Below are 14,625 nucleotides of genomic sequence, written 5' to 3'. Positions count from 1 at the left end.
ATAAAATTAATTCAAATCAAAGTGTAGATAAGATTTTAAGTCTCCCAAAAATATGTTTTTGCCTTTAACCAAAGTTTTTAACATGAGCAAATCTTTAATTTTTGGTTAGAACTGCTGTTGTCTGTTTTTTCCTGACCAGGGTAGGGCATATATTCTGGTTTTCTATATAGACCCTAGCCTTCTCCCTCCCCACTATTGTCATGAAACAGGTAATAAATTAAATAGAATAAACATTATAAGTTACATCATTTACTATTCCTCTTCCACCTGCCCCAACTATGCCCCACATACCACATCTCATGGAGTTCACTGAAACAAAAGCAATGCTAAAGACAGGACAAAGCACACCAGCAATCTCTGAAGCTTCAGAAAAGGATCCTTAAATAAAAGCCTCCATTGTGTTGACAATATAGGCCCCAAACTGTTGACTTTTCTTTAGTTTTAAAAGGGAACTAGAATTAAAATGCAGACATGTATGCTGACTCAGAAGAAAAAATATTATGAAACAAATCTAATAGTTCAAAAGGTAGATTTTTATTTTTAGCAGTCACTTAGCTTTACAAAACAAAACAAAACAATGGAATCTTCTTAATGTTCTCTTTCTATATGAACCAGAGATCTAGCTATCATTCACTAATGGATTGAACAACAGAATGCAAGAATCAATCAGATTTTTCACTGGATGGCCCAAGTGACTTCATTAAAATACACAGGATCTGGAAGATAAGTCCATAAATCCCCACACTTAGGCAGTCAATTGTATATCAATTCAAAAATTTTTATAAAAATGTGAACTATGGCTAACCGGTCCGGGGCTCCCAGCGCTATAAAAACTTTATAAACCCCCCGGAGCCTGAGCAGTGTGAAGAAGAAGAGGCGAGAACGACCCCCGGACCGACCAAAGCCGCGCGCCGCTGCATCCCCGCGTCCAGCGCCTGCGTCCCGCCGCCATCGCCACCATGCCCAAGAGAAAGGCTGAAGGGGATGCTAAAGGAGATAAAGCCAAGGTGAAAGACGAACCACAGAGAAGATCTGCAAGGTTGTCTGCCAAACCTGCTCCTCCAAAGCCAGAGCCCAAGCCTAAAAAGGCCCCTGCAAAGAAGGGAGAGAAGGTACCCAAAGGGAAAAAAGGAAAAGCTGACACTGGCAAGGATGGGAATAACCCTGCAGAAAATGGAGATGCCAAAACAGACCAGGCACAGAAAGCTGAAGGTGCTGGAGATGCCAAGTGAAGTGTGTGCGTTTTTGATAACTGTGTACTTCTGGTGACTGTACAGTTTGAAATACTATTTTTTATCAAGTTTTATAAAAATGCAGAATTTTGTTTTACTTTTTTTTTTTTTTTTTTAAGCTATGTTGTTAGCACACAGAACACTTCATTGTTGTTTTGGGGGGGAAGGAGCATATGTCACTAGTAGAATGTCTCCAAAGCTGGATTGCTGTGGGGGAAGACACCTTTCCCTTCTAGTTTTGAGAGACTTCCTCTTTGTTCCTAAGAGGAAGGGATTCCCTGATGTTGGCACACATAGCCACCTTGGCACAAATGCCTTGTGGTATGGAAAAACTCAAACTCATCTGTATGTTCTCCTGACCCTCTCTGCCATTGGCATAGACTTAACTCCCCTAAACCTGTTGGCACCTGATTCCCAACAGTTGGTTTTACCAGTGTGTGGGGCAATCTGGACTTTCCAGTGACGTCATTGAGAATAGTGTCCCTCAAAAGAGCAGCAGTTCCTTTTCTAGATTGTGGATCTTCAGATTAATAATTTTTGCCATTTTCCTTTCATTTCCTGAAAGTCAGGGTCGGCTTGTGAAAAGTTGTTAAACAACATGCTAAATGTGAAATGTCAACCCTCACTCTAAACTTTCCCTATTCAGAGCATCAAATGAAGACTTCATTGGGTTTTATAGTGGCTTTCTGATTTTGGTAGTCCATTCAAGAAGGGAGTTTGAAAGTTGTTGTATACTGTTAACGATTGTCTGCCCATGTCCTGCCTGAAATACCATGATTGTTTATGAAAAGTATCTTTAATAAAGCTGGATACAGTTTGGCTTGGGAAAAAAAAAAAAATGTGAACTATGAACCTATTAAAATGAACTGAAACTAAGATACACTGAAACTGCATAGTTTATTCATTTTTCCTGTAAACGAAATTGTGCAAAAATAGTCTATTAATTTAAAAAAATTAGGAACACAAAAAAATACAGAATGAGAATTACAATCATAATCTCTTTTTTCTTAATCCAATTTTTTCCATCATCCTAGATAGGCAACATCTGTAAAAACTTAAACTAAGCAACAAATATACACTTGTGGTAAATTAGAAACAATTATTATGTTCACAGAATTGAAAGCTTGTGACTCAATGGGTTAACTCTATGGTGTCACCAACATGAAACTATGCCAACCAGTTTATTATCCTGGGGGGATTTAATTTCCTTTTGGAGCTGCTATTTATGTCACTCATCAGACAACCAAACAGTTTTAGTACATCCTTTAAAAAAAAATTATTTTATTTTTTTTTTTAGTTTTGGTGAACACAAATCTTTATTTTTAATTTTTATGTGGTGCTGAGGATCAAACCCAGTGTTTCATGCATGCTAGGCAAGCACTCTACCACTGAGCCACAATCCCAGCCCTAGTATATCCTTTATACGATTGTTTTATATTAATTACCATTCAGACTACCATGTGATTATGTAGTCATTTGGTTACATATTGTCTCTTCAAATAATATAAACACCTTTAGAGGAAAGGCTGGCATGTAGCACAATGCCTTTAGTATAGGGTTTTGTTGTTGTTGTTGTTGTTGTTTACAATTTATAGTTCGTCAAACTCTTAAGTGCTCAGTATTTGCTATTCAGCTGAAAAGCAATCAGATGCCAACTACTTATAAGGCCTCCAGGGGAGGGTATACAAAGGGCTTTCCTCCCTTTGTATTTCATATAATTTGCTTTAAGTGATTGGGTTACCAATTTTTCCTATTTGGGGTTTTCCAGTTAAAAATGGACACTTTTGCAGAAGATAGAGAAAGTGGGCATGAGAATGTAAGTACACATAGAAAAGAAAGATGGGTAGGGAATGAGTACTATTACTTTACTTTTCTTCCCCATGGTTACACAATGTTAGTGGTTTTCAGTAACAAAAGGATTTTTCCAAATGGAAGCCTTTAAAGTACAGTAGTACCTCTATCTAAAAACTCAAAATTAATTAATTAACTAAATAATTAATAAGATAAACTCAAATCAAGATGTTTAGCTAATAAGGAGCCAGATGCTAATACTGATCATCAGTTGACAGTGTTACTGGTACCCCCACAAACTCTCCCACCAATATATCTGCTGGTCAATACTGGAAGTGGCAAGGACTATCAAAGTTTTCTCTATGGAACAATAAATTCCTGTGATCCTGTACCAAGTTTTTGGAGGGTTAAAAGAAGTCATGTCAACAACATCTCCTTTATCAATTACCAACTTAACTTTCTAGGCATTCCATATCACGGCTTTAAGAGATATGGGTGATCTCTAGAGACTCTGATCCAGAGTTTTAGTTTAGGGAGTTTAATAATGGCTTAACTAAGCTCTACCCCCCTTTGTCAGTTTTAGAAGTTCAAATATCACAGGAAATTGCTTTACAATAGTTGCCACAACATACTCTACAGTATAACTTCCCACCTATTAGAAGTATTAGATATGACTCCATAGTTTAGCCATTATCAAGAAAAACATAGGCCAGCTGGGAAAATTGCGCAAACTTCTTAAGTTTTGGAAAATTTTAATGTAGGCACTCTAGTTTATATGGAGCAATATAAATAATAAACTAAGAGTAAAACTCACCAAAGGGCTATCAATGTTAATGGATCTGTGACATCTTTTAATAACATTACTATTATTACATTTTCTAAAACTCAAAGCAGAAGAGAACCCACTTTGGAACTGGATGTGCTACCTGCAGTCTACCCAACTCCCTCTTTTCTGCTTTCATCCATCCTCATCCCTCAACAGAAACTTCACTCCATCTCCAAAGACATCCAGGCACTGGCTATCTTCATCTTCAAATGCTACATACTCTGTTTTCATGCCATTACCAGCTTTAAGTCATGACAATGTTCTCTCTAACTATTATTATGCTCCTTAAGTACTGAGTTGTTACCTAAATTATTTTTTTCACTTAGACCTGAAAAACTGAGTTGTACATCTGATCTCTTCCCTCTAGTATACAAGTAATTTCAAGCCCCTGGTAGTCACCCTAAAAAAAAAAAAAAAAAGAGAGCCCAAGTTCTGCCCTATTATCTCCATCTGTTCAATAAATATTTGCTGAATAAAAAATGTGTAAAATGCTCTGCATGCCATGCCTTTCTAATGCAGGAAGGTGTTCCTTCTCTCCTATATATACATGTGCTCTCTACTCAGGAAGCCCTTTTGTCAACACTGCTTCCTTTCTTAACTAAGTCCTCTCCCAATGCTTTGACCTTTAATAACTTCTCTATATTCACCCAACTTCCTCCATTATTGGTATTTTTTTTTTTTTTACCTGATTTGGATCTCAAAAGTCTGCCTAACAGTGATTTTCTAACTCTCACAAGATAACATGGAAGAAAAGTTGTCTTCGGAGAAGAGTCCAAAGAGTTCCCAGAGAGAAGGGGGGAACTCAACTCAGGACTAGCAGAGGTCTTAGCTATGTAGCACCAATCAGAACACACATTTATTTTAAAAAGTAAATACACATTCAAGAGAGAACTTGGACCATCTCAAGAATGAGAGATACATTTTGGGAATCTCCAGCTCTTCTTTTAAAAGAAATTTGCTGAGGGGTAGGTATGAGAAGGATATAGAGTGATCTCAAGATTGTTATGGTGGTCTGGTCATTTTCAGTATCCTTAGGATGACATGGTCTCTATTATCTGACCAATAGGTAACACAGGAAAGTTTCTTAAAATGTCAAAAGAATGAGCTGGGACTGCTTGGTCAGTTCTGTTCAACAAGTTGGCCTCTTTAGTTTCATGTGGCTCTTTCACAGGCAAATGGTAATTTTTCTATACTTACATACTTTTCTAGTTTAATTCTCAGACAAAAGGATCATCACTTAGAATGCAAAAGTCTCTTTGGAATAGTTCAAACAAAACCCTTCAGGTGGAGAAATTATCTGGTAGAAAGAATGTAAATGATGGATTTAAGACAGAACTAGACTGAAATCTTGATTCTGCCTTTCCTAAAGGTATGATCTCTAAGCTTAAATGTTTTCATTGGCGTGTACAACGGCACACACCTGTAATCCCAGCAGCTTGGGAGGCTGAAATAGGAGGACCACGAGTTCAAAGCCAACCTCAGCAATCCAGTGAGGCCCTCAGCAATTCAGTGAGACCTGTCTCTAAATAAAATATGAAATAGGGTTGGGGAAGTAGCTCAGTAGTCAAGTGCTTCTGAGTGCCCCTCTGCAAAATGTCTTCATTTATGTAAGTGGGAATGTTACAGGGAAATCATTTTATCCCCTCCCGGCAAAGGTTATGTGAACCCACAATAAGAAAAAAAAGAAGTGGTTTTACTATTTTTACCCTTCCCTTCTCTACTTCCTTTCCTTCAAAGTGTCTAACAACATTCCAACATCCACTAGAAAGATAAATATGAATAACAGTTGTAATTCTCCTTCCCCCAAATGATTTCATGTAAAATACACACCCCAAATCTCACTGAAAGTTTCCCTCTGTCTTTCCTAAATGCACAGCTTGAATCCATTATTCTGTTTATGCAGTAAGATCTCTTAGAAGTTGGCTATTACAAATACAGCTCAATTCTGTGTGTTAAATTTTAAATATCTATCAAGATACTCTTTTCTCAATATACAATCCTATTAGGTTACTGCAGAAAACATTAAATTGAATATGAATGAATGTGTCAACACACACAAATGTCTTATCAAAATTACCTCCAAAGAAATGTAAATCAAAAACACTCTAAGATTTCATTTTACTCCAGTCAGAATGGCATCTATCAAGAATACAAGCAAGAATAAATGCTAAAAAAAGAGAGAGAGAGAGAGAGAGAGAGAGAGATAATATCCTACACTGTCATCATGAAAAAAAAAAAAAGAATAAATGCTGGTGAGGATGTGGGGGGAAAAGGTATATTCAATACATTGCTAGTGGAACTGCAAATTGGTGCGACCATTACGGAAAGCAGTATGAACATTCCTTACAAAACTTGGAATGGAACCACTATTTGACCCAGCTATCCTACTCCTTGATTTATACCGAAAGGATTTAAAATCAGCATACTTCAGTGATGCAGCCACATCAATGTTTATAACAGCTCAACTCACAACAGCTAAACTATGGAACTAACCTAGGTGCCCTTCAACAGAAGAATGGACAAAGAAAATGAGGTATATGTATATATACAATGGACTATTAGCCAGCATTTAAGAAGAATTAAATTATGTTATTTGCCAGTAAATGGATGAAACTAGAGAATATTGTGCTAAGTGAAATAAGCCAATTCCCCCCCCCAAAAAAAACAAAGGCTGAATGTTTTCTCTGATATGTGGATGCTAATTCATAATTAAGGGGGTAGGGAGGTAGGGAAGAAACAGGTACTTTGGAATAGACAGAGGGGAGTAAGAGAGGGGAGGAAGCATGTGAGCAAGAAGGATAGTAGAATGAACTGGACATTATTACCCAAAGTGCATATATGATTATATGACCCGTGTGATTCTAATTCATGTACAACCAGAAGCATCAGTTATACTCCATTTATGTATAATATGTCAAAATGATTTCTACTGTCATGTATAACTAATTAGAAGCAATTTTTAAAAAATCTCCAAATCTAGGTTTTATCCAATTTATAGTGTCGGAGCATCAAGCAATTTCAATTAAACATACCTCTTGTAGAAGACGTGGATCCACGCAATCACCATCATCGTTAAACATAGATTCCCAGCTCTCTTCAGGAGTAGTATTTCCCTCTATCTGAGAAGTTTCAGTTACGTTAAAATCCATGGATGTTTCCATAGATGATTCTCCACCAGGAACTGATACACCAAAGCCTATATTCTCTGAGTCATCCTGCTCTTTTGTTTTGAACTCTTCAGCAGTTCTTAGTTCATGTAATGCCTCTGTTATATCACCAATACTATCCAGATCATTGCCCAAGGCATTCTCTAAAAGTACTTTTGTCCCATTTGACAAACTGAGTTCAGAGTCCAAAAAAATGTTACAATTACTACCAGTAATCTTCTTTATAGGTAAGGAGGAAGTACAATCTGACAAGCTCTCTATCAACTTTCCTGTTGACTCTGTAAAACTAGATGAAATACTCTCAACATAAATATCAGAGCAAGCAGTCAGGCTGCTGAAATTTTCTGAGTCACTCTCACTTTTAGCATGAAAAGGGGATGCATCTGAACTTATATCTATATATTTTGAGAAACTATTTGTATTGCTACAAGTTTCATCAGCTAGTGTAACTCCAACTACACAAGGGCTGCTTACAGTTATATGATCATGTATGGCACCTGTAGTGTCCATCATACAAGACTTACTGGTAATATCACCTATACTTTTGGATCCATTATCTGTATCTGTTTCATGAGTAAGGACAACTGTATCAGAAGGTTCACACTTTACACATAACTCATCAGCAGTGACATTATTCTTCTCATACTCTCTAATCACTGCTGGATCCATAATGCCATTTGTGCTCTCTGACTTGCTGGCCATAGTCATTTTATGAGAGATGAGACCCACAGTCTCAGGAATGGAATCTATACCTTTCTGACACAAGATGAAATTTGTACCTTTGGCTTTATCTCCTATATTCTCAACTTCAAAGTCTATACAAGTTTGATCAATGACACCATCTGGAGTTCCAGGAACAGTAGGGATGCTTCCATTGCTGAGCTTCAGCATTCCATCTGATGTTTGCAAACCTTCTAGTACAATTTCCGAATCAGAGCTTAGTTTTACTGGTATACTCATATTCTCAGGTTTCAATATAGTAGTAAAAACTCTAGGAAACTGGGATAGTATCTCTACAACTTTGGCATCAGTTTCAATTCCGCTTTCTGAATCTCTGCCTTCAAAAGTTTCCCCACTTGATTCAAGTCTACTCAAGTTACATAAGTCTACATTCTGGAATGGTTGTTTTAGAACCTGAGCCTTGGTGATTTCTGAACAAGACTGTGATAGAAGTATCCCTTCATGTCCTGTCACAACTGTAGTTTGAACCTCCAAACACTCCACGCTCTTTGGTTGTCTTTGTAAAGGGGAAGTGGGTATAATCTCTGTATTTGAAACTCTTTGCTGATGTTCTGGGGATAATACTTCACTGGATTCTGTGGCTCCTCTCTTAGTACAAACCTTATCTTTTTTCCTTTTTTGAAGGTATGTATCTTTTCTTTTTGTTGAAGATTTTCTTCCTTCCCTATAACTATGCTCCTTTCTATCAGGATTAATACTTAATTGTTGAGCTCCAGGTTTGTCTCCAAAGATCTCCTTTTGGGATAGACAAACTTCTCTCTGTTCTTCTTTTATCACAGAATTAGAAGGACCACAGCTTTTTTCCTTATCACATGTATTGAGGAGCACTGTACCCCTTCGAGCTTTAGGTACATAAAGTGCCATGTCAGGCCTTTTGGCTCGAACTCTACATCTCCCTGTTTCTTGCTGCATGGTACCAACTTCAATCTGAAAGAAAAGAGAGAGTGATTTAATTACCAAAAACTAATTACAATGTATTGAACTTAGAGATTCTAAAAGATTAGGTAGAGGACCTAGTAATCCATCCTGTAGAAATCCTCAAGTTTAAAAAAATAAAATAAAACCTGCCATAAAATAATTAATGCTATCAGGTGTACCACTAAGGATATTAAAAAAAAAAAAACTCTCATGAGATCATGAATTCTATACAAATACCCTTTTTTTGTATTCAATCTCTGAACCATTGAGCTCTACCTTCCAAATTCTTCTCTACATTTTTAACAAGTAGTTTTGTCTTAAATGAGAAGATTATAATTCACTCTCATTCCTATAATTTGAAATGCTACGCTAAAGGCAGTATGAAGGCAAAACACAACAGACACAATAATCTGTTTTAGGGTTTAAAAAAAAAAAAAACAACAGCACAGAAGAGTTGACTTTGGTACAATTTACACAAAGAAATACTTAAAGACTTCTATTTTGTCCACAAGACCAAGAAAAACCAAAAATTGCGAAGAGGACATTTAAAAAACCAACATGGTCTTTGATTACAGAGTACAAAAATATGATTAAAAGAACTAAATAAAAAACATTACAGTTAACTTTATACCTGAAGGATTGGTTGCTCTGTGGAAGAGCCAAAATTTCTCTTCTATATATTTCTATACTTGTATAATTCTCCAGAACTCCGTGCCAGAACCCACTGGAATAAATTAAAGGAAAACAAAAGGTTAATTCAATATAAGAAAATACTCTACTTCTAAAGTTCTTCAATGCTATTATCAGATAATGAGTTGTTTTTAGAAGAACTTAAATAAAGCATAAATGAATGATCAAACATAAGACACAGAATTTCTATTTATAATTATAGACAAGTGCTCTAGATAAGCATTCATCAAACCCTAAATTCTTTGATTCTATTTCAAATCTGCAACAGACCTACCAAAGGCTTCAAATTATATATTTTAAAATTATTATTATGTGCTATGACTAATGGCTTTCAAAACTCAAACTTTTTTTCTTAATGCTCATAAAGCTGAACAGCCGTCTAATAAATTCAATATTGTCTATTTTCTACCAAAACACTGAATTCAACTGTGCCAGGACCAGCAGTGTGTTGGTAAATTATCAACCAACTCACCCAGGGTATTTTGGAGTACTGGCTGATATTTTTATCTATGTCAGTTATGTCAACAATGTGACTTCCTTGTTAAGATGCATAATTGTTTCTGAATAATGGAAGAATATATCCTCAGATTTTTGAGCTCTTCACAATATAGTAAAGACATGATACATTTATATTAGTAGCATTTTCTCCATCACTTTAAGTCTAGACAATCAATAAATAATAAATCAAGCCCTGATTTATGGTGTTTGCCATTGTCTGCACTGTAAATATTCTTAATGTGGCTTACTTTCAAGCTACTGATATGACATCATTGAACATGGAGTTGGGAAAAGATGTATAAAATCACATTATTATACAGGATTATCAACCACAGCGATACAAGATACATAATAACTTCAAGAGCACAGATCAAAATAAAATGCAGAAGTAATGAGTTTTAGGTATTTATTCCCTTAAAAATAAAATGTTTAATTGTAAACCTATGTACTTTAATTTTTAATAATGGCTGTGTTTAACAATCTGTGCAAATTTCCTAAATTTTAACTATCAGCTCTCAGGCCAGTAGGAGATAACTCCAATATACCACTAGATGTGACCATTTTTTTCATAACTTACAGACACAAAAAAAGGAGAAGTATCACCATCTTGTGGACTTTCAAGATATTGTCAATTTATTACAGCTTTGTTGAATTTTTATAAATTTCTTTTGCAAGAAATTTTGTTGAAATTTTTATGACGCATTCTCCCTCTTTCCACCAAAGCCATTTTTTTTTCCCTTCTGAACATTCTTAATGGCAAAGTATAGATATCGTGGGCCTTTGCCCTACATACTTCACAGTGTATTTGTTATAAATAGGAATATCCTCTTTTATAACCACGATACAGTTATCAAGGTCAACAAATTTAACATTGAAAGTTCTAATAAAAAACAGATGTAATATATCTTCTATTGCATATTTCCCTCTCCAATACAGAATACAGTTTAAGGTTAGGTGCTACACTAATTTTCAAGCCTCTAGCCTCCTATACTCTGGGAACATTTCCATAGCCTGTTAGGACACTGACATTTTGGAATAATAGCTCCCCTATCCACCCTTTTTGAAAACATTATTCACTTAAGGTTTGTCTTATGTCCCATGATAAACCCGAGATTATATATACTCAACTAGAACACTACAAAGGTGGTGATGGGTACTCAGGGAATCACATCTGGAGACACATGATTTCCATCTGTCCTTCAATGATGCTCTTAACTTTTATCATCCAGTCACAGTGTTGTCCAATTTCTTAAATTACTGTGCATTTTCTCCCTTGTAAGAAAACAAGCAGTCTGTGGGGTGGCACTTCAAAAGCAAGCAAATATCCTGTTTTTTCATCAAAATATCTCCCTACAGTTAGCACTCCATATGCTAAATCTGATGGTTTTTATCTAATCCAATCTTTATTATGATGGTTGCAAAATAATGATTTTTCCAAATCCAGCAGTCCCTCTACATTTACCAGTCAGTCCTAGGCCTTATTCTGGAAACAAAAGTAAACCATAAGGGCTGGAGTTGTAGAATGTTTGCCTAGCACATGTGAGGCAATGGATTCGAACCTCAGCACCACATAAAAATAAACAAACAAACAAAAAAAATAAAGGCATTGTGCCCACCTACAACTAAAATAAATAAAATTTTTTAAAAATTTTACTCATAATGGATGCTAAGATTCATTGTTATAACCTCAGCTCTCCATGGCTGCTTAATACAAGAAATGTCTACCTGGAAAATATTTTCTAACTTTTACAAAATCAAAAGTAAGGCAAATATCATCCAGTGTTCCATTTATAACAAAAAAGAATAAAAGCATGTCTCCCAAAGTTATGCGGTCCCTTGTGTACATCAAGAATGTGTCTCATTCTGCTCTCTTTTCTACAAAAAATAAAAATTTAGTTTGGTGTTCAAAAGTAAAGATTAATCCATTCCAGATATCTGCATATCTGGTAGTATTTACTCCTCTGTCACTTTTTAAAAATTCCTTTGAGGAGGAGTCAAGACACAATTAATTCATACATATTAATAAAACAAAATATAAAGGCAAGGGAAATATTTAGGCAATATATTTACTTCAAATCTATTTTCAGAAGATATCTTTAAGCTTCATCAACTTAAATTTGTTTAAATTATTTTTAAAGGGGCTGGGGATGTGGCTCAAGCAGTAGCACGCTCGCCTGGCTTGCGTTTGGCCGGGGTTCGATCCTCAGCACCACATACAAACAAAGATGTTGTGTCCACCGAAAACTAAAAAATAAATATTAAAATTCTCTCTCTCTTTAAAATAAATAAATAAACAAATAAAACTAGCTTAAAAAAAGTTTAAAAAAATATTTTTATAAATTTTAGGATAAATACCTCAAATGACGTACACATTGAGTTTTATCCATGACATCATCTTTAAAATAGTTTGCAACAAACTATGCAATATAAAGATATTTATATAAAGTATATACTACCAGACCATTACAATTCTCATTATTACAATACCAATCTATCTTGAATGTAAGATTCAACAGAAGAATCTAAGCACAAGCCTCAGAAATGGACAAAAATCTATACGGGAACTCATTTTATAATAAATGTGGCATCTCAAAACAATGGGAAAACATGGAGCATTCAATGCTAGGAAAAATGTCTGGCTGTTTATTTGGCTTGTCAAGACTGAGGATTTTACACTATACTCAAGTCTATGATTGGTCTATGATTTTTTCCTCCTATTGAATATGACATAATTGGGTTATCAAAGTTCCTGCAAGACATAGGAAATTAGTTAAGTATTTATATGTAAAGCAAGGCTCACTGTTCCATGTGAGCAGAACTCACATGCAGCACTGTCGTGGAAACATTTTTGGTGAAGATGTTTAAAAATGACTGATTTTTAATGTCAAAGATAAGTTTTTCTTCTTGACCTAGTTTGGTAAATCTGTTTTTCTAGAAAATTTGCCTTTTGACCTAAGTTTTTACATTAATTGATACAAAAGTTGCTCACAGTCCTTCCTTGCTATATATTGCTTTATCTTTGCTATAGTTGCCATTATGTTCTCTATTTTGGTTCTTAATAGTATTCATTTGTATTTTCATTCTTTTGTATTTGATCAATCCTGCCAGAAATCTCTCCTATAAATTTTTCAAAGGGCCAAATTTGGGTTCTATAGATCATCTCTACTATTTATTTTTCTACTTCATTAATTTCTGTTCTCATACTTATTTTCTTCCTTCAGTTTTCCTTAGGATTATTCTATTTATGTTTTATTACCTTCTTCAGTCAGTGATTTCACTGGCTATAACCCAAAGTTATTTGTAATTGCTACTTTTATTTGTATTACAAAAGATTTTCAAACATAAAATAGAGAAAATATTACAATGAACTGCCAAACACCCATCACCCAGCTTCAAATTACAGTTAATGTTTCTTCATTTTATCTATAAACACTTCTCAACTACTGTATTATTTTAAGTAATTCCCAGATATTATTTCATTTCACCTTTAAATATTTCAGTATATATATTTAATAAAAGTTTTAAAAATACAACCAAATTAGAATACCAAATTTCACTTTTTTAAAAAAGAAAGAATTCTTTCTAGTGTCGTATATCCAGTATTCAAATTCTACCAATTGCCTCTCATTATTTTTTTGAAAGCTCAGTTTTTTAAAATCAGGATCCAAAAGGAACTACAGGTTGCTTTGACCTTTCAATCTACTGATGTCCACCATCTATTGTATTTTCCAGTCCTGACACTTAAGAAAATGTTATTTGTTCTAATGTCTCACATTCTGAATTTTGATGACTGCATGTTCATGGTGTTTTTAAATTAAGTTCTTACAGTTTCTGTACTTCTAGAAAAGTGGTGTTTGATCCTAGAAGCTTAACTGGAGTTGGATTCAATGTTTTTATAGCAAGCATTCTTCATAGCTGGTGCTATAAACTTCCTATTGTATCACATCAGGGAGCACAAAACCTAATTGCTTCCTTTTTGTAATGCTAACATTGATCAGTAGACCCAGGCACTGTTAGCCTGAACTACCATTATAAAACTGCCCACCAACCTTTCACCTAAAAGTTTTAGCAACCTTTGATGAAAAATGCTGATTTTTAAAAAAAAAAAGGAAAGAAAAGAAAAAGAAAAATGCCAAGATAGACTATTTCATCAGGTTTTACAAACTTATGACATTCTGTCATTCTTTCTGGATATGTTAGCTGGGATTTCAGAATGAACTTTTATAAACTATTTTGTGACTCAAAGGTAGATCTTATATAGGTAAGGCAGAATGATTCTTAAGCAGTTTCTGAATGAACTGGTCATTTGGAATCCTCCAAAGATGAAAAATATAATTATTTTGTCTTAACAAAACAAAGCAAATAACAACAACAAAAAATCCCTTATGGATTTTTACATATTTGCTCTGTTTCAATCCATTAACTATCTTTGGCTAATGGCAGCCCCTTCAATTCTGACATAACCCCCAGTGTTTTGTTTTGTTTTTTGATAGTTTCATGCTTTCCAGTATGACATCTTATGTAAGACTTACTAAAAGTTGGAATCAGTCATTTCACAAAGTCCTGTTTCATTTCAGTGAAAAATAGTATTTTAAAATCACAATCTGGGCACTAAGACATTTCACTGTTTCTTGTTAGTTCTGATTCTTTTTTTTTTTTTTTTTGTATATATTAACTTGATTTCCAAGTTGATTACACTGTAGTCTAAATGAGACCAGATCTTTAAAATTTGTTGACTTTTGTTTTCATGGTCTAGTAAATG

At 34.8% G+C, this 14,625-nt stretch overlaps 2 protein-coding genes across 7 annotated transcripts in view; one reads left to right on the top strand and one right to left on the bottom strand.

Moving 5' to 3' along the window:
- R3hcc1l (R3H domain and coiled-coil containing 1 like) overlaps positions 1–14,625 on the bottom strand; it is a 91,525-nt gene that overhangs the window by 26,543 nt on the left and 50,357 nt on the right. For 5 of the 6 annotated variants that reach the window (XM_026394838.2, XM_026394836.2, XM_026394843.2 and 2 more), the window contains 2 exons: positions 9,307–9,399; positions 6,882–8,684 (listed from right to left, as the gene is read on the bottom strand). In XM_026394838.2, coding sequence (XP_026250623.2) covers positions 6,882–8,669 — 1,788 coding nt within the window. In that variant the 5' untranslated portion in view covers positions 8,670–8,684; positions 9,307–9,399. The remainder of the gene's footprint in view (positions 1–6,881; positions 8,685–9,306; positions 9,400–14,625) is intronic. The other variant, XM_026394842.2, reaches the window with a different exon arrangement.
- LOC113181623 (non-histone chromosomal protein HMG-17) lies at positions 807–1,548 on the top strand. The gene has a single exon (XM_077798833.1). The coding sequence runs from the start codon at positions 960–962 to the stop codon at positions 1,230–1,232; it is 273 nt and encodes a 90-aa protein (XP_077654959.1). The 5' UTR covers positions 807–959; the 3' UTR covers positions 1,233–1,548.

This window comes from Urocitellus parryii, chromosome 5 (genome assembly GCF_045843805.1).
Source record: "Urocitellus parryii isolate mUroPar1 chromosome 5, mUroPar1.hap1, whole genome shotgun sequence".
Lineage (NCBI taxonomy): Eukaryota > Metazoa > Chordata > Mammalia > Rodentia > Sciuridae > Urocitellus > Urocitellus parryii.
This window is presented reverse-complemented; position numbering and strand designations above follow the sequence as displayed.